The following is a 20,958-nucleotide window of genomic DNA, read 5'->3' as shown; positions in this document are numbered from 1 at the left end:
CCTTGGCTGCCATTTCCACACAAGAGGGAATGTCATTGAGGTACACAAGAGGACATGCCCTCGGGCAGCCAGAGAGTCTGCTGCTGTGGAGTATCTGCATCCTTATTCTCCACAGACCCTAACCCTGCTAGTGTGGATTACCTCGCCCCCCCCCCCCCAGCCAATCAATGCCATGCTTTTGATAGGCAAGAGGTGATGGATGTTGGTGGGAGGTGGAGGGAGTGTCGTGCTGTTGTGAATTCTGCAGTTGCTGATTCTGTTACGTGCGTACGGATTATTAAGGTTAATGGTCCTATGACCTATTACAATTTACTTTGATTATCTCAGCCCCCTGCACCAAGTCTAGGCTGACTCATACCTCCAGTTATAGCAATGTCATTTCATCCCACTGGAACGCCACATTCAGTATCTAGGGGAATATGTGGGGAAAAGGGTGTGCTGTAGTTTGAAATGGGAAACCGTATGTGTCACTCTTCTGATGTAAGTGCCTGAAGCAGAAACAACCATATTACAGACATGCTGTATGACAGAAGATGTGGATGTCATGTGTTTGTGTTGAAGACATCTGGAGACAAAGGATCCACACGCTCTGTGTGTGTGTGTGTGTGTGTGTGTGTGTGTGTGCACGCGTGTGTGTAGGAAGACTTTATGTACGTTGTGTTGAATGCATGATCATTTGTAATAATAACATTTTCAGTGATAAAACGCTGTTCATGCGCCTGTGCAATTGTTTTTTAGTAAGTGTGTGCATTTGGTTTTGTATGTTGGATGTGAGTGTATTAATGTGGCTGCCTTTGAGATTTTTCTCGCCCCAAAAACTCTGTTTGTGTCGGGGGGTATGCTGAGACAGACGGCTGTCCCTAGCCCGTATCCCAGACAACGCTTATTGTTCTGACACGGTGACTTGAAGTAATGAGAATAATTATGGTGCTGTCGTCTCCGTGCGTCGCTCCTTTGTCTCCTCCCTCTCTCTCTCTCTCTCCTCTCTCTCTCTCTCCTCTCTCTCTCTCGCTCTCCTCTCTCTCTCCCTCCCTCCCTCTCTCCCTCTCCTCCCCTCCTCTCTCTCCTCTCTCTCTCCCTCTCTCTCTCTCTCTCCTCTCCTCTCCCTCCCTCTCTCTCTCTCCTCTCTCTCTCCTCTCTCTCTCTCTCCCCCTCCCTCCCTCTCTCCCTCTCCCCTCCCTCTCTCTCTCTCTCTCTCTCTCCCTCCCTCTTTCCCTCTCTCTCTCTCTCTCCCTCTCCCTCCCTCTCTCTCTCTCGATCCCTCACCCTCTCCCTCCCTCCCTCCCTCTCTCTCACTCTCTCTTCCTCCCTCTCTCTCTCTCTCTCTCCCTCCCTCCCTCCCTCCCTCCCTCCCTCCCTCCCTCCCCTCCCTCTCTCTCACTCTCTCTTCCTCCCTCTCTCTCTCTCTCTCTCTACTCTTTATCTGCAGTAGGATGCACACAACGCTCCAGTGCCGATAGATTCAACAACACACAGCCAGATTGACTGATTATTATCAGATTTTTTAAAGGGGAGGCATCAAATCATGACAGCGTGACAAAAAACGCAGCACATTCTGTCACGTAACAAAGCAGATACGTAGTGATCCAGCGAAAGCATCACACACTAACTTTGGTGTGGAGGGAAATTATAAAAAGTCGTCGCACTTAAGCCGACTGAAGGAGACAGCCAGATCAGCCCGAGGGTTGTTCCAAAGTGAATTCCACATCACATAGCTTAGCACGTACAGCGCTTGTCTGCTGAGAGCTGCATTGTGCTGACTACAATGTCCCCACTGTGTGGGGGCGAAAAAATGTAATCCTTGATGATTTTGAGGAGTTTTCTGGAGCACAGGCACTTTGGGACAAATCCTTTGGAACATGTCAGACACACCAAACAGGATTTGGGAAATGCAAGGTGAGAGTAGCCAGGCAGCAGCAGGGCCGAGAAGAAGAACAAAAAAACAACCATCTCAGCTTTCCAAAAATACGCCCTGTATCGTACAGTATCCCCCTCCATTATGAAGCTCATGTCATTTTGCCTGAGCAAGGTAGACGGTCTGAAAGCCGTTTACCCCTGTCAGAAGCACTCCAGGCTTTTTTGCTCTATTCTTTCCCATGTGCGAGAGTGAGGGTAGCAGCATCAATTGATTTTATTAGCAACTGGTGATTGAGTTTTGGTGAGGAGAGGAGCTGCATCTTTGATCTGGAGCAGAGTAATCATGCAACAAGACAAACGGCTGAATCAGCACTACCTCTGGTCATCGTCCACCTGTGTGTGTGTATGTACTTCTTTTTTGGTTTATCACACAATACCCCATCCCTCTTTTAAACCTACAAAGAAAAGAAATGCTGACATACTAGAGAATGCATGTCGTGTTCATGTGATTAAAACCAGGTGTTTGTGGACATATACAGGGTCTATAGAGATCCTACCCTTAGATTTCTTCACATTTTATTGTGTTACAAAATGGGATTCAAATGGATTTAATTATCATTGTTTGTCAACGATTTTCACAAAATACTCTGTAATGGAAGATATTTAGAATTTTTTTAGATTAATGAAAAATAAAACAGTAATATTCCTTGCTTAGATAAGCATTCAACTCCCTGAGTAAATACATGTTAGAAACACCTTTGGCAGCGATTACAGCTGTGAGTCTTCTTGAGTAAGTCTCTAAGAGTTTTGCACACCTGGATTGTGCATTATTCTTTTCAAGGTGGGGACGGAGTGACGCAGCGGTCTAAGGCACTGCATTGCAGTGCTAGAGGCATCACTGCAGACCCGGGTTCGATCCTGGGCTGTATCACAACAGGCCGTGATCGGGAGTACCATAGGGCGGTGCACAATTGGCCCAGCGTCGTCCGGGTTTGGGGAGGGTGTGGCTGGGGTAGGCTATCATTGTAAATAAGAATTTGTTCTTAAACTGACTTGCCTAGTCAAATAAAGGTGAAATAAAAAATAATATAAAAAAGGTGTTGGGGATAATGGATAGACAGACATTTTCAGGTCTTGGATTAGATTTTCAAGCAGATTTAAGTCAAAGCTGTAACTCTGCCACTCAGGAACATTCACTGTCTTCTGGGTAAGCAACTCCAGTGTAGATTTGTCTTTGTGTTGTCGGTTATTGTCCTGCTGAAAGGTGAATTCCACTCTCAGTATCAGGTGTTTTTCTTGCCTTTGCTTAGCTACATCCCTTTTCTTTTCATCCTGAAAAACTCCCCAGTCTTTGCCGATGTCAAGCATACCAATACCATGATGCAGCCACCACCCTGCTTGAAAATAAGGAGGCAGTTACTCAGTGATGTGTTGTGTTGGATTTGTGTCGTAAGTATGTGTAAGTATGTGTAATGGCTCCGACAGAGAGGGCTGCTGTGCTTCTAGCTCGTAGGAAACGTTGCAGTATTTTTTTATGTATTATTTCTTATATTATTAGCCCAGAATTGTTTATTATTTTCAATTGTTTTTTACAAGCATTTTGCTACAGCCGCAATAACATCTGCTAAACACTGTACAGAATATGACCAATAAAATGTTATTTTATTATTTATGTTTGTTGGATTGTCTATGTACTACAAGAAAATGATAGTATGCGTGTGTACAGACCTGTGTGTCACCACATACTACATACAGTCGGAGCAGACAGGAAACAGTGAAATGTAAGCACCAGTTCTCTCAGGCATAAACATCAGATATCCTGTGAAATGTCAATGATGTTTAATTTAACATTGCGTTACTGCTTTGCTCTCTTCTGTCATTAAATCCTATGTGAGGCTTAAAGCCGAATTGTGTCTGCAGTGGTCGTACAGCATTTACTGCGATGCGGCCTCCACAGAAGTCAGAGCATTCATCCTTCTTGCGCTTCGCAGAGCAGAACAGAGCTGTTATGAAGGAAGTTGTCAAGGAAGTGAGTTTGTGTTTATACAGGACCTCCCACCTCCACCTACCGTCAACCAATCGTGTCATTGTGGAGCTCTACGGAGCCCTCCGCATTGTTGCAAAATTTGGGAGTTGATTTGGCCTCCGCAAGCCTCCGGAGGCTCCGCAATTGCATCACACCCTCTGTATCGAGCTTCCGGACTGCAATGCTGGATCAAGCATAAATGAGCTTCAAAGTTTAACCATCCTGTAGTGTAAAGTGCCATTACACAACCACAGATGTACCCACTTGCTTCTTATGCAGTTAACCATGGAGTGTTTTCCCTACACTATTAAGTTGGGCCACCCGCCTAGCCGCCACCCACTTCCAGCCAACTTCTATTGGCCACCGGGAAACGCCAGAGAAACAGATACCCTGAGGCAGAATGTTCAGTCACGAACACACACTTAATAGCACTTGTGTAACAGCTGTATAGTTTCTCCTGCCTCGAGGCAACAAATACAGAACAGAAGCCATAGAAGTCCCTGTAAAAGAGCTGTTCTCCAGTGGGAAATGAGAAGTCACAACAAAGGACTTTCGGAATCAACACACACTTATGCTCTAAAAGGTGGTATACAATCCGCTGCAATGTGATATAATGCAGAACTAATGGGTCACTTCAGGCAAAAATAAGTTGTTTTGTTCCGTGAAAGTGTGTGTGTCAAGTAGGTCAGGTGTGTTAAGTGCACTGTTAGATGGTAATTGCTGTTGCTCATAATTTAGTACCTCTTTTACTCAGTTTGACAGTATCTTGCAGTGATGATGACATTGAATACTCTGTGGGCACTTATCTTTTGTAGTGGAGGAGAGGGAATCAAAAATGAATTCGCATCGAGTGCATTCGGAAAGTATTCAGACCCCTTTTCCCACATTTAGTTACAGCCTTCTTCTAAAATGTATTAAATAAAAAATGTTCCTCATCAATCTACACACAATACCCCATAATGACAAAGCGAAAACATGTTTTTTGTCACGGTCGTCATAATAGATGGACCAAGGCGCAGCGGGTACGTGAATGCTCATTTTTATAAATCCAAAACAAACACGAAAAAACGATAAACGGACGACAAAACAGTCTTGTTGGCAACACACAGCAATACAAGAAACAATCTCCCACAAACCCCAAAACAAACATACTCCTAATTATAGGACCTTCAATCAGAGGCAACGATAGACAGCTGCCTCCAACTGAAGGCCCCAAAACCAATTAGCAAAACATAGAAATACAAACGACTAAACAGAACATAGAAATAAACTAACATAGAACAATAACCAAAAACCCCGGGATACATAAATCTAACACCCCTCTACATACACAACCACCCCGAACCATATAAAACAAATACCCCCTGCCACGTCCTGACCAAACTCAAATAACAAATAACCCCTTTACTGGTCAGGACGTGACATTTTTAGAAATGTTAGTCAATGTGTTAAAAAGAAAAAACAGAAATCAATCATTTACATAAGTATTCAGACACTTTTTCTGAAACTCAAAATTGAACAGGTGCTTCCTGTTTCCATTGATGATCCTTGATATGTTTCTACAACTTGTTTGGAGTCCACCTGTGGTAAATTCAATTGATTGGACATGATTTGGAAAGGCAAATACCTGTCTATATAAGGTCTCACAGTTTTTCAGTGCATGTCCGAGCAAAAACCAAGCCATGAGGTCGAAGGAATTGTCTGTAGAGCTCCGAGACAGGACTGTGTCGAGGCACAGATCTGGGGAAGGGTACCAACAATTGTCTGCAGCATTGAAGGTCCCCAAGAACACAGTGGCCTCCATCATTCTTAAATGGAAGAAGATTGGAACCACCAAGACTCTTCCTAGAGCTGGCCGCCCGGCCAAACTGAGCAATCGGGGTAGAAGGGCCTTGGTCAGGGAAGCGACCAAGAATCCGATGGTCACTCTGACAGAGCTCCAGAGTTCATCTGTGGGGATGGACGAACATTCCAGAAGGACAACCATCTCTGAATCACTCCACCAATCAGGCTTTTATGGTTGAGTGGCGAGACGGAAACCACTTCTCAGTAAAAGGCACATGACAGCCCGCTTGGAGTTTGCCAAAAGGCACCTAAAGGACTCTCAGACCATGAGAAATAATATTCTCTGCTCTGATGAAACCAAGATTGAACTCTTTTCCTGAATGCCAAGCATCACGTCTGGAGGAAACCAGGCACCGCACATCACCTGGTCAATACCATCCCTACGGTGAAGCATGGCGATGGCAGCATCATGCTGTGGGGATGTTTTTCAATGGCACGGAGGGAAAGATAAACAGAGCAAAGATCCTTGAATACCTCATACTGGGGTGAAGTTTCACCTTCCAACAGACAACGACCCTAAGCACACAGCCAAGACAACGCAGGAGTGGCTTCGGGACAAGTCTCTAAATGTCTTTGAGTGGCCCAGCCAGAGCCTGGACTTGAACCCAATCAAACATCTCTGGAGAGACCTGATAATACCTGTGAAGCGACGCTCCCCATCCAACTTGACAGAGCTTGAGAGGATCTGCAGAGAAGAATTGGAGAAACTCCACAAATACAGGTGTCCCAAGCTTGTAACGTCATACCCAAGAAGACTCGAGGCTGCAATCGCTGCCAAAGGTGCTTCAACAAAGTACTGAGTAAAGGGTCTGAATCCTTATGTAAATGTAACATTGCATAGGGTTATTGTGTGTAGATTGATGAGGGGGGGAAATTATTTAATCAATTTTAGAATAAAATTAAATATAAATCACAGTAAGTTAGGGGTAAACACCCCATTTGGTCTATACATCACAGTAAGTTAGGGGTAAACACCCCATTTGGTCTATGAATCACAGTAAGTTAGGGGAAACACCCCATTTGGTCTATAAATCACAGTAAGTTAGGGGTAAACACCCCATTTGGTCTATAAATCACAGTAAGTTAGGGGTAAACACCCCATTTGGTCTATGAATCACAGTAAGTTAGGGGTAAAAACCCCATTTGGTCTATAAATCACAGTAAGTTAGGGGTAAACACCCCATTTGGCCTATAAATCACAGTAAGTTAGGGGTAAACACCCCATTTGGTCTATGAATCACAGTAAGTTAGGGGTAAACACCCCATTTGGTCTATGAATCACAGTACGTTAGGGGTAAACACCCCATTTGGTCTATAAATCACAGTAAGTTAGGGGTAAACACCCCATTTGGTCTATGAATCACAGTAAGTTAGGGGTAAACACCCCATTTGGTCTATAAATCACAGTAAGTTAGGGGTAAACACCCCATTTGGTCTATAAATCACAGTAAGTTAGGGGTAAACCTTTTAGGTCCTATTGATTTCCTTTTCTTTTGGCCTTTTTACACTGCACTACTTTGATGACACAAATTAGGTCCAAGAAAGATACTTGTGTAGTGTAAAGAGACAGATCTAGATGCAAACCTCCAGAGTGGTGTAGTGTAAAGATAATTGCTCTCCCACACCACATGTCCCTGCAAGAATTACCTTAATACCAGTAGACAGAATTTTTGCTCTGTTAGCCAAATTGTAAATGAAATGCTTTTCAAGTATCCACACATTTGTCAATCATTGCATTAATCAAGTGTGTGGAATATGCTATGTGGAATATGGTTTAGATGAGAAGCTTTTATTAGTTATTTATAGTCTATTCAATATAGTATTTATGGTGGGGGAAAGTGGGGTATATTGAGCCCTTTTTTACATTCATCACCAGTACGTCAAGGGAAGTATAGTATTCTTTCTAACAAAGATATATACATATATTTCAGGATGTTGTGTATCTCTGGAAAACATAACCGTTTTAAAAACATAACTTGGCACAAATGACCTCGGGTTTGGGGTAAGTTGAGCGTAGGGACAGGGTAAGGTGAGCAGCCTTGGGGTAAGTGGGTGATGGTGTCCTGTGACAGTGGGTGATGGTGCCTCAAGGTCAAAGTTTAATTCATGTAATGGGGGTGGGGTATATTGTATATCTTAAATGTATGCCTACATTCAGATATAGATCTCTATGCTCAATATCACTCACACGCTGACTACACCGGCCACGCGCGTGCGTCCATGTGCGCCACTGCACGCATGTTGATTTTGTCCATCCACACCAGACGCAGGATAAAATATCAAAACTAACTGTGAACCAACTATATTCATTTGGGGGCAAGGTCGAAACACACATGAAACATTCATGGACATTTAGATATCTTGCAGTTGCTAGCTAATTGAACTTGGATTTTAATATTGGGTTGTTATTTTACCTGAAATGCATATGGTCCTTTTTTTTGACCTGGAATCATACAAAATTGTGGATTTCTCTCCTCCGACCATTAACACTAGAAAAGCTGGGCATCGAGTAATGCAGTTCTGAACCAATGCATTCTAGTAGTCCAATAAATACATAAGCTATTGCAAAAATAATCCTTTTGTTGTGTTTCTGAAGATCTTAGGTAATATTAGAATACGAAAAAAAGCATTTTCATTTGTTTATTAAGTTACTGTAGGCTTTGGATTGTAAAAATAAAAAACCACATAACACCACAATTCAAGTGTCATACACCATCACAAAGAAATGTATTATTATTTTAAAGCAGGTCTTAAGAAATAAATTGTATTTCAAAAGAACAGAATAGCATATTTAAAGTGTTATTATGTTACTAGTCTGTGCTTGGTAGCCTTTGCAATTCGTACTCACACAACGTGGCCAGTCTGGTTTGGATGTTACCCTTCTATTTCTTGACCAGTTGTCTGGGACAGGGATGTTGTTTCACTGTGCCAGTTCATGGAAATTTCTCTACAGGCTACTAAGCCCAAGAAACTAGTCCGCGAGATTCTTGAAATGTTTGTCAAGCTCAGACTCCATGTCATCAGATAAAACCTTGTGTGCCTCTCCCATAGCCTTTAGCACAGGTACATGTTCCTGTTCTTTTTTGTCACTGTACCTCTTCAGTGTCATTCAGTCTAGTTTTTCATCCCTTGCTGTTGCTCGAATAGACTTCTTCCCTTCTATCACTTCCTTGGCAACTCAAGAACATATTTTACTCATGTAAATCCATGTTTAGCCAGAGAGAGAGAGAGAGAGAGAGAGAGAGAGAGAGAGAGAGAGAGGGAGAGAGAGGGAGAGAGAGAGAGAGAGAGAGAGAGAGGGAGAGAGAGAGAGGGGGGAAGAGAGAGAGAGAGAGATAGGGGAAAGAGAGAGAGATAGGGGAAAGAGAGAGAGATAGGGGAAAGAGAGAGAGATAGGGGAAAGAGAGAGAGAGGGGAAAGAGAGAGAGAGAGAGAGAGAGAGAGAGAGAGAGAGGGGGGAAGAGAGAGAGAGAGATAGGGGAAAGAGAGAGAGATAGGGGAAAGAGAGAGAGAGAGTGGAAAGAGAGAGAGAGAGTGGAAAGAGAGAGAGAGAGAGAGAGAGATAGGGGAAAGTGAGAGAGAGAGAGAGATAGGGGAGAGAGAGAGAGATAGGGGAGAGAGAGAGAGAGAGAGAGAGAGAGAGAGAGAGAGATCACTTGAGGAAAAATTACAACATGCTCTATGGCTTTATGGCTCTATGGTGGTGGTCTTGAAGGGCCACAGTCATTAATTGTAATTAATTAAGATAATTAAATATCTTACAGACACAACGACCCGAGGTCAGAGGGCACAGTGTCTGCATTCCATCATGCCATTTGTTCGCCCGAGGTGATACTGTCAGTGTGACTCTGTTGAGCTGTAGACATGTTTACAGTCTGTACCTCTAAGCACCTCATTTCCCACCAGATAAGTGCGTCCCTTTTTTAAAAGCAATCCAATAACTTAATTATACCCTCCTACCACCCACCCAAGCAAATGAAACTGAATGAGCAAATCAATGCAATTACTGAAGATAGTTTTTCTACTCCTCCCCAACTTTGTCCCTACTGTGAATGTCAGAATCTTTTCCCCTGGCTAGTAATGAGCACGTAGTCAAAATAAACAATGAAATATTGCCGTAAATAGAGGTAGGCTTACTATTTACAGTAACAGGTGTCTAACACGATTGTCATGACAACAATGCCATGGAGTATTTTACCTTGTTTTCGGCCACAGCTGTATCACATCTTTCAGTTTCACTTTCCCTATTATGCAAAAGACACATTTGAGCTTTCAATGTTCAAGGCACAACCACTTCTTAATTTCCCCAAAAAGTACGAGTTACTTTTTGCAGTATACTTACACACTCTCATTTTGTATTTTAACCAATAGGAGTAAGAATAGAAAACTTACCATGAACAAGACTGGTATGAGGTTCAACCTACAGTACGGAGCTGAATCAGTGCAGACTGCCTTAAGACAAAGAGAGCAGGCTGATGTCAATTCCACTTAGATTATAAATATTTGATTACAGACTTATGCTTTCTTGCACTTTACCTCAGCTGAGCAAAGTAACCCATTTGTCTCCTCTTTTCAAAACGGTTGCTACTGTTCAATTCCCCTTCAAAGATTCAAAGGTACATAATACTTTACAAATTCCCTGAAAGAGGTTTGGAGTCACATGAAAGCTTAATCTTGGCATCCGTTTCATCCTGCCCATTTGATGAGACATCTTTTGCACTCTCATGTGCTTGATTCCAAACATATCCCGATCAAACGCGATCTTGACAAAACTCTTCCCTCTCTAATGCCCTGGCTTCTTGATTTGAAAGCAGACTGAAAGTCAGGGGAGGAGTCGCCATCTTTTAGGGGCTGGAGATGGAGGCTAAGAGCACAGCACTTTTTGGAAAGGACACTTTTTGTTCAGGGTTTTCTTCAAAGTCTTAAATGGCTGTGTTATCTTCTTCCAAACATCTTCCCAAGGTTGCCATTAGTATCAAAGGCCCGCTTTGACATTCTCCTTTGAAAGTGATGGCGAAGCAGGAGCAAAATAGTTTATAATAGTGAAGAGCGTAGGAGCTGTAGTGATGTTTAGAGGTTCTGCCACATGTCAATATCTTAGAGGAGATAGTCCTGGTCGGCCTGCCTTATACTGGATATTAAAAGTCTACATTCGGTGGATTGGACAGAATGATAGGGATTTTAAGGCTTTGGAATGGATACCCTTGCATTGACATGTTTTAAAGGTCTTGTATAGGCACTCAGTAAAGTAAGACGGTCAGTTGTAGGAAATGGATCGTCTGCAGTGGACGTCTCTGATCTAGCCCCAACATCTTGGACAGAATACAGTCATAAAAACAATGAACCCAGGTAAGAGCAGAAAATAACTTAGTTTGAGGATTTTTATTAGGGGACAGAAGCTTAGTGTCATGCCAGTGTCCTGCCAAATTCCTTAGGGCTACTTCCTCCTTGCCAAAAAATGGGTGATCTGACCTGGATATGCAAATACCCTGCCTGATTTGCATATATTGTTAATTGGAAATGTATAAATTAGCTATGCAGACACAAAAAGGAAAAACCCCAAACAACTCCCATCTTCCTTCTCAGCTGTCGTAGTTGGCTGCTGTAATTCAAATAGACACATGTCAAATAGACACATGTCAAATAGACACATGTCAAACAGACACATGTCAAATAGACACATGTCAAATAGACACATGTCAAATAGACACATGTCAAGTAGACACATGTCAAGTAGACACATGTCAAGTAGATATGTCAAGTAGACACATGTCAAGTAGACATATGTCAAATAGACACATGTCAAGTAGACACATGTCAAATAGACATGTCAAACAGACATGTCAAATAGACACGTCAAGTAGACATGTGCGTGGCAGCGAAAGTGTCTAGGCCAGCGTGTAATTGCACATGTGTTAGTTTAAAGCCTTTCTAAATATTACATTTCTTAATGAGGGAAAACAGAAAGTCATTAGCATAGCCCCTGTGAACGGAATGATTTATCAGAACTTAACCGTGTCACTCAGGCATGCCATATGGGCTGCTCTGTAATTGGACCCCTCTCTCAATGATTAGGCCAAATTTGTATGTCCATTATTAGTAGATCATATTACACTCCTCGTTCCTCAGTCAAATCATCCAAAGGACACATTCTCTATTCTGACCCAGAGAATGACAACTGAAAAATCTATTTCATGCAACAATTTGTTGCCTTGCGTGAACTAGCTACCAGTACATCCTGACCAGATAAGAATATAGATTTATTTTGAAAGTGAATGATCGTGAACTTCACGTCATCTTAAAAGTTGCTCCACAACCCAGTGACAATGCTCAGTGATGAGCAGTGATGTGTTATCTTGATTACATTGTTTCAGGACAACTTTGTCATTTTGCATTAGATAGAGAGGCCAGTTGAGGTGTAGGCCCCCGCTTTATGCTTAATAGTTTTCCATTTCTCACAACAAACGTTTTTTAATTATAGTCTGTGTGCTTTCTCACAGTGGCTGCTCTGCTCACTCATAATGACTGTAACCTCAACAGCTCATCAACCTTAATCAGGAAAAATGAAAACATTTCTTCGAGTAAAAGCTGAACACTGCCTTAAGGGCCATCCACAACAAGTACAATAATTATAACGATAGCTAGAACACTACAAAAATAAAAGTAGTTCTATTCAAGTGAACAGCAGCGTCCACACTACGTGGAGAATGATAACAGAAGCTATCGTTGGGATCACTTTCAGAGCAACCTTTTCCCTTTCCCCCCAACAATACGACGTCAACAACCAATCAAAAACTAGTTTGATTGAAGTGTTCTAGGTTCTAGGTACGCGAGGAAAAGCCTCTTGGAGGGGAGAGGAGGGGAGTTTTCCTAAATAACTGGGCATGTGAGAATAATGGCAGCCATATTAATTATAGGATGACTTGGGAGACTGATGATCCATGACAGAGAGAACATCTCAGTGTCTGAAGAAGCCCATATTTTCCTATGGCATCTGTTAACGCTGATATATCCTGGCAAAATACAGCATATGAGAGTCCTGTTAATACCTTTCTGGACCTTGTAAACTGTTGAGAATAGACCCATAACTTATCAGAAGGGTTGCATAATCAGCCTAGGCTGTATGCAGTTATATCGGCATGAAACAAGCATTCAAAACAGGACGTTTGAGCTTTTATTCAAATTAGACTACATTTTACAGCCTAGACAATAGTTTGCAGACAAGGGACAGGGTAAGGCAAGTTTGCATACAGTTAGGTTGAAGTCATTAAAACCCATTTTTCAACCACTCCACAAATTTCTTGTTAACAAACTATAGTTTTGGCAAGTCGGTTAGGACATCTACTTTGTGCATGACACAGATCATTTTTCCAACAATTGTTTACAGACAGATTATTTCACTTATAACTCACTGTATCACAATTCCAGTGGGTCAGAAGTTTACATACACTAAGTTGACTGTGCCTTTAAACAGCTTGGAAAATTACAGAAAATTATGTCATGGCTTTAGAAGCTTCTGATGGGCTAATTGACATAATTTGAGTCAATTGGAGGTGTACCTGTGGATGTATTTCAAGGCCTACCTTCAAACTCAGTGCCTCTTTACTTGACATCATGGGGAAATGAAAAGAAATCAGCCAAGACCTCAGAAAAAAAAATTGTAGACCTCCACAAGTCTGGTTTCTCCTTGGGAGCAATTTCCAAATGCCTGATGGTACCACGTTCATCTGTACAAACAATAGTACGCAAGTATAAACACCATGGGACCACGCAGCCGTCATACCGCTCAGGAAGGAGACGTGTTCTGTCTCCTAGAGATGAACGTACTTTGGTGAGAAAAGTGGAAATCAATCCCAGAACAACAGCAAAGGACCTTGTGAAGATGCTGGAGGAAACAGGTACAAAAGTATCTATATCCACAGTAAAACGAGTCCTATATCGACATAACCTAAAAGGCCACTCAGCAAGGAAGAAGCCACTGCTCCAAATCCGCCATAAAAAAGCCAGACTACGGTTTGCAACTGCACACGGGGACAAAGATTGTACTTTTTGGAGAAATGTCCTCTGGTCTGATGAAACAAAAATAGAACTGTTTGGCCATAATGACCATTGTTATGTTTGGAGGAAAAGGGGGGAAGCTTGCAAGCTGAAGAACACCATCCCAACCATGAATCACGGGGGTGGCAGCATCACGTTGTGGGGGTGGTTTGCTGCAGGAGGGACTGGTGCACTTCACAAAATAGATGGCCTCATGAGGCAGGAAAATTATGTGGATATATTGAAGCAACATCTCAAGACATCAGTCAGGAAGTTAAGGCTTGGTCACAAATGTGTCTTCCAAATGGACAATGACCCCAAGCATACTTCCAAAGTTGTGGCAAAATGGTTTAAGTGCAACAAAGTCAAGGTATTGGAGTGGCCATCGCAAAGCCCTGACCTCCATCCTATAGAAAATGTGTGGGCAGAACTGAAAAAGTGTGTGAGAGCAAGGAGGTCTTCAAACCTGACTCAGTTACACCAGCTCTGTCAAGTGGAATGGGACAAAATTCACCCAACTTATTGTGGGAAGCTTGTGGAAGGCTACCTGAAACATTTGACCCAAGTTCAACAATTTAAAGGCGATGCTACCAAATACTAATTGAATGTATGTAAACACTGGGAATGTGATGAAAGAAATAAAACCTGAAATAAATGTTTCTCTCTACTATTTATTCTGACATTTCACATTCTTAAAATAAAGTGGTGATCCTAACTGACCTAAGACAAGGCATTTTTACTAGGATTAAATGTCAGGAATTGTGAAAAACTGAGTTTAAATGTATTTGGCTAAGGTGCATGTAAACTTCCGACTTCAACTGTACATGGAAGTATTATTGCCAGTTGTCACTATGACATTGAACACACCCTGAACCACTGAATGGTCTATATTACCGCCTTTTAAGATCCATACAGCTTGCAGTAGGATGCTTTGATCAGTTGATTGACAGATTTAGGCTACTGTAGAACGATACACGATAAACTTTCCTCTAGTGTGGATGCTCGCTGACGTTTTATAGTTATCATTATAGCTCTCGTTATAGTTATCGACCTTGGTGTGGATAGCCATTTAGCCTGTTTGGTAGGCTGCTGTCTCACCGATTGATTTGCCACAGACTGGGCATGGCTGCAACCTTTTAACTCCACCTTCTGCCAGGTTTAGGTGCTATCTCACTCAGCTTCACTGTTTTATCAATTCAAATTTCTTCCCAACCTGGCTAGTTGGTCAATTATATCCTAGATAGACCTATATACCTACAGTAGGTGGGGGTGCAGTCGGTTTCATTTCTAGTAATGGGAAGTACATGACTAGAATTCTATACTTTTGAGTTGAGATTAGTGCGTACTAATGAAGGCTAGGCATATTTCCTACAATTTTGTCTGCTTAGTTTGTCTGTGTATTCTATAACAAAGAGAACTCTTGCAGGACAAGGCCAGACTTAGAAGCATATCATTATTATTGCCGCGTTGACAAATTTCTGACGTTAGCAATAAACAATGGGGAGTATAACGATAAGCTATTCATGTAATGTTCAGGCTTGGCAGACCAGACGTGTCGTATATGCCTTGACGTTGGAGTTGTTGGTCTTTTCCTCGATTTATCTCATCACACAAGACTATCTCTGTAATTAGTTTGTCATTTATCTAATTTTCTAATCTATTTGAAACATAGTGATGCCCCCCTGTGCATGAGAGAAAATGGGGAACAGAAACTAGTCAGTCATGTTGAGAGGGAATTAAATGTGTCCTTGTAAGTGATGTTTAATTGAAACGCCAGAACCCGTGATTAAGTTGTCTGTGTATTGCCGCACATTATTCAATATGATAAAGGGATTCCATCTCCTGTGTACTATCGGGAACGATGGGATTCTGTTTTATGAAGTTCGTTTTGCTGGTGCTGTACGATGGGATTCTGTTTTATGAAGTTCGTTTTGCTGGTGCTGTACGATGGGGATTCTGTTTTATGAAGTTCGTTTTGCTGGTGCTGTACGATGGGGATTCTGTTTTATGAAGTTCGTTTTGCTGGTGCTGTACGATGGGATTCTGTTTTATGAAGTTCGTTTTGCTGGTGCTGTACGATGGGGATTCTGTTTTATGAAGTTCGTTTTGCTGGTGCTGTACAATGGGGATTCTGTTTTATGAAGTTCGTTTTGCTGGTGCTGTACGATGGGGATTCTGTTTTATGAAGTTCGTTTTGCTGGTGCTGTACGATGGGGATTCTGTTTTATGAAGTTCGTTTTGCTGGTGCTGTACGATGGGATTCAGTTTTATGAAGTTCGTTTTGCTGGTGCTGTACGATGGGGATTCTGTTTTATGAAGTTCGTTTTGCTGGTGCTGTACGATGGGATTCAGTTTTATGAAGTTCGTTTTGCTGGTGCTGTACGATGGGGATTCTGTTTTATGAAGTTCGTTTTGCTGGTGCTGTACGATGGGGATTCTGTTTTATGAAGTTCGTTTTGCTGGTGCTGTACGATGGGGATTCTGTTTTATGAAGTTCGTTTTGCTGGTGCTGCACGATGGGGATTCTGTTTTATGAAGTTCGTTTTGCTGGTGCTGTACGATGGGATTCTGTTTTATGAAGTTCCAAGTTAACCCCTCTTGTGTAATGCAAAATCATCTTTCACCGTTTTTTTTATTAATGTGAGACCCCTTCTTTAGAGCAGCAGTGTGATATATTATGTAGACTTTTTCATTTTCCAGTGTAATTTGCAGATGTCTCGAATTGCTCATACTTGTAGATTAGTACTAATGACTCAGGTGTTCTGAAGTAATTCCCTCAAGGCAAACTAATGATTAGCAAACTTGGACAGTGCAAGTTCAGTATGTGCATACTGATTCATATAGAACTAAGTTTCCTACAAAACAAAGTTTCCTATAGAATTAAGTTATAGCACATCAAACCAGTTATGGAAAATATGGACTTTGTCCAAACCCTATTTGTCTGATACAGACTGTTTAGTAAACTGAACAACTGCCCCACACCTTGCTGTCAGGTAGTCATGATCAAATGTACATTTGAATATTTCTTCACATCTGACATGCCACATAGTTTTCTTATGACAAGGAAATACTGGCCCTTACCTACAATCATGACTACTGAGCAGCAACATCTTTCAATTTGAGTATGAACTATGCAAGTCATGCTCCAATCATGCTGGGTCTACAGACAAGTAATCAGTCTTTCCTGCTGGGCCAAATGCCTCCCTTTCAGACAGATCTGTCACACCAAGAGCTGCTATCAAATTTCATTGAATTTCATTTACAAGGGCCTATTAATGCAAAGATGTCAAGATCCTTGAATGAGGGCTTGCTCGACCAGATAGTTCACCACACACTTTCTTTAAACTTCTTTTCTCTGTTTGTGGCCAGAGGAATCTGAAGAAAAGTTTGAGAAACATAACAATGTCACTAGTGGAGACCTGAAACATAATGATCTGCAGTGGGTCATGTACATTACATAACTGGTGCTTGTAGGGAATGTCAATTGAAATCAATGTAATGAAAAAGGTTAATTATTTTGTTTGCAGTGGTTCCGACATCCTCTTAATTACAAGCATACATACAGTGGGACACAACATGTTATTTGAAATGCTAGTGCTGTCTGCATGTGCCTAAAGTGAAAATGGTTGGCAGTTATATTGTGAGATGTATGTATTGTGACATGTTATATTCAACTGTGAGATGTAATCATTCATACAAGGACTGTGTGAAAAAGTCAGGGATATTCATATTGAATAGCTCACGAACATGGGAGTCTTAAGTATTGACTGCCTTATTCTTCAATTCACACCTACTCAGTACAACTGCCGAATACTGGAGAATTTGACAGTCAACAACAGAACTGTCTATTGAACAGTGGCGTTTATCTTGCTGTTTTTCTCCTCTTGTCCAGGACTGGAGAAGGTAGGTCGTGACTCAACCTACGAACAGGAGGGGAAGGTACAGTTTGTGATGGACGCTGTATATGCCATGGCCCACGCCCTACACCGAATGCACCGGGAGCTCTGCTCAGGGTACCCAGGCCTGTGTCCACGCATGGCCAACGTTGACGGCAAGGAGCTACTGACCTTCATCAGGGCGGTAAACTTCAATGGTAAGGACACTTTTCAACACATCATCATCACTGTCATCATCTTCATCATCATCATGTGGCATACACTTTTCCAACTGTCATTCTTCCTCCTTATATCACCATATGATTATTATGGAACCTTCCCCTAGATTTCCCTTACTGTCTCACTCCTTTGTTTCTGTTTCATTGTCATTATACCCTCTACAGACACTTCACTCATTACTGCGATTCCTCCTTCTCAAGCACCTGATCATTTATTCCTCTCTCAGCCTTGACCTCTTCATTTCTCCAATACTGTGTTATAGTTAATCATGTCACATGACCTTACTTTTTCATCAAATTATCCAGCACCATCCTCAGACAATTGCTTTAATTGTTTGTCTAATTCTCATTTCTGGAAAAGGCTTACTAAAATAAAGCGTAAGATCCAGGTCATGTGAAATGATTAACCAAAACACTAATAAAATGGCCTCTTCTAATAAAAGGCCCTCTCCTCTTCTGTATTTAACTAGGCAAGTCAGTTAAGAACAAATTCTTACTTACAATGACGGCCTATCGGGAAACAGTGGGTTAACTGCCTTGTTCAGGGGTAGAACGACAGATTTTGACCTCGTCAGCTCGGGGATTCGATCTAGCGACCTAGATCGAGGCAACCTAGATCGAGGCTACCTGCCGCCCCTCTTCACTCTCCTCCTCTGCTCTTCTCTCTCCACTCTCCTCCTCTGCTCTTCTCTCTTCACTCTCCTCCTCTGCTCTTCTCTCTTCACTCTCCTCCTCTGCTCTTCTCTCTTCACTCTCCTCCTCTGCTCTTCTCTCTTCACTCTCCTCCTCTGCTCTTCTCTCTTCACTCTCCTCCTCTGCTCTTCTCTCTCCACTGTCCTCCTCTGCTCTTCTCTCTTCACTCTCCTCCTCTGCTCTTCTCTCTCCACTCTCCTCCTCTGCTCTTCTCTCTTCACTCTGCTCTTCTCTCTCCACTGTCCTCCTCTGCTCTTCTCTCTTCACTCTCCTCCTCTGCTCTTCTCTCTTCACTCTCCTCCTCTGCTCTTCTCTCTCCACTCTCCTCTGCTCACTCTCCTCCTCTGCTCTTCTCTCTTCACTCTGCTCCTCTGCTCTTCACTCTCCTCCTCTGCTCTTCTCTCTCCGCTCTCCTCCTCTGCTCTTCTCTCTTCACTCTCCTCCTCTGCTTTTCCCTCTTCACTCTCCTCCTCTGCTCTTCTCTCTTCACTCTCCTCCTCTGCTCTTCTCTCTTCACTCTGCTCTTCTCTCTCCACTGTCCTCCTCTGCTCTTCTCTCTTCACTCTCCTCCTCTGCTCTTCTCTCTTCACTCTCCTCCTCTGCTCTTCTCTCTCCACTCTCCTCTGCTCTTCTCTCTCCACTCTCCTCTGCTCACTCTCCTCCTCTGCTCTTCTCTCTCCACTCTCCTCTGCTCTTCACTCTCCTCCTCTGCTCTTCTCTCTCCGCTCTCCTCCTCTGCTCTTCTCTCTTCACTCTCCTCCTCTGCTCTTCTCTCTTCACTCTCCTCCTCTGCTCTTCTCTCTCCACTCTCCTCTGCTCTTCTCTCTTCACTCTCCTCCTCTGCTCTTCTCTCTTCACTCTCCTCCTCTGCTCTTCTCTCTTCACTCTCCCCACTCTCCTCCTCTGCTCTTCCTTCTTCACTCTCCTCCTCTGCTCTTCTCTCTTCTCTCTTCACTCTCCTCCTCTGCTCTTCTCCCTTCACTCTCCTCCTCTGCTCTTTTCTCTTCTCTCTCCACTCTCCTCCTCTGCCCTTCTCTCCGCTCTCCTCCTCTGCTCTTCTCTCTTCACGCTCCTCCTCTGCACTTCTCTCTTCACTCTCCTCCTCTGCTCTTCTCTCTCCGCTCTCCTCCTCTGCTCTTATCTCTTCACTCTCCTCTTCTGCTCTTCTCTCTTCTCTCTCCACTCTCCTCCTCTGCTCTTCTCTTCACTCTCCTCCTCTGCTCTTCTCTCTTCACTCTCCTCCTCTGCTCTTCTGTCTTCACTCTCCTCCTCTGCTCTTCTCTCTTCTCTCTCCACTCTCCTCTGCTGTTCTCTCTTCATTCTCCTCCTCTGCTCTTCTCTCTTCACTCTCCTCCTCTGCTCGTCTCTCTTCTCTCTCCACTCTCCTCCTCTGCTCTTCTCTCTTCACTCTCCTCCTCTGCTCTTTTCTTTTCTCTTCTCTCTCCACTCTCCTCCTCTGCTCTTCTCTTCACTCTCCTCCTCTGCTCTTCTCTCTTCACTCTCCTCCTCTGCTCTTCTCTCTCTCCACTCTCCTCCTCTGCTCTTCTCTCTTCACTCTCCTCCTCTGCTCTTCTCTTCACTCTCCTCCTCTGCTCTTCTCTCTTCACTTTCCTCCTCTGCTCTTCTATCTTCACTCTCTTCCTCTGCTCTTCTCTCTTCTCTCTCCACTCTCCTCCTCTGCTCTTATCTCTTCACTCTCCTCCTCTGCACTTCTCTCTTCTCTCTTCACTCTCCTCATCTGCTCTTCTCCCTTCACTCTCCTCCTCTGCTCTTCTCTCTTCTCTCTTCACTCTCCTCCTCTGCTCTTTTCTTTTCTCTCTCCACTCTCCTCCTCTGCTTTTTTCTCTCTCGTCTGTCACTCCTCCTACCCTCTGCTCCTTCTCGTCTTCTCTCCTCTCTACTCTCTTCTCCACTGCCTCGCTGCCTCCTGCTCTTCTCTCTTCTCTCTCCACTCTCCTCCTCTGCTCTTCTCTCTTCACTCTCCTCCTCTGTTCTTCTCTCTCCACTCTCCTCCTCTCCACTTCTCTCTTCACTCTCCTCCTTTGCTCTTCTCTCTTCTCTCTCCACTCTCCTCCTCTGCTGGCTATTCTCGTCTTCACTCTTCACGCCTGCTGCTCTTCTCTGCTCTTGGCTCATCTCCTCCTCTGCTCACTCTCCTCCTCTGATGCTCGTCTCGCCCACTCTCTTCTCTCTCCACTCTCCCCTGTCGCTCTTCTCCGCTTCACGCTCCTCTGCTCTTCTCTCTTCATTCTCTTTCCTTTGGCCCTTCGGTCTCTCTCACTCTCCTCCTCTGCTCTTCTCTCGATCTCACTCTCCTCTGCTCTTCTCTCTTCACTCTCGTCCTCTGCTCTTCTCTCTCTTCACTCTCCTCCTCTGCTCTTATCTC

General features: G+C 43.2%; 1 protein-coding gene across 1 annotated transcript in view; it reads left to right on the top strand.

The window, feature by feature from the left end:
• Window positions 1–20,958, top strand: part of grm8b (glutamate receptor, metabotropic 8b) — a 212,374-nt gene that overhangs the window by 161,178 nt on the left and 30,238 nt on the right. Inside the window, exon 7 of the mRNA XM_029751551.1 lies at window positions 17,658–17,858. Within this exon, the coding sequence (XP_029607411.1) occupies window positions 17,658–17,858 (201 nt within the window). The remainder of the gene's footprint in view (window positions 1–17,657; window positions 17,859–20,958) is intronic.

Source organism: Salmo trutta, chromosome 4, assembly GCF_901001165.1.
Source record: "Salmo trutta chromosome 4, fSalTru1.1, whole genome shotgun sequence".
In the NCBI taxonomy this organism is placed as follows: Eukaryota; Metazoa; Chordata; class Actinopteri; order Salmoniformes; family Salmonidae; genus Salmo; species Salmo trutta.
Note: the sequence above shows the minus strand (reverse complement) of the source record. Positions and strands in the feature narration are given on the sequence as shown.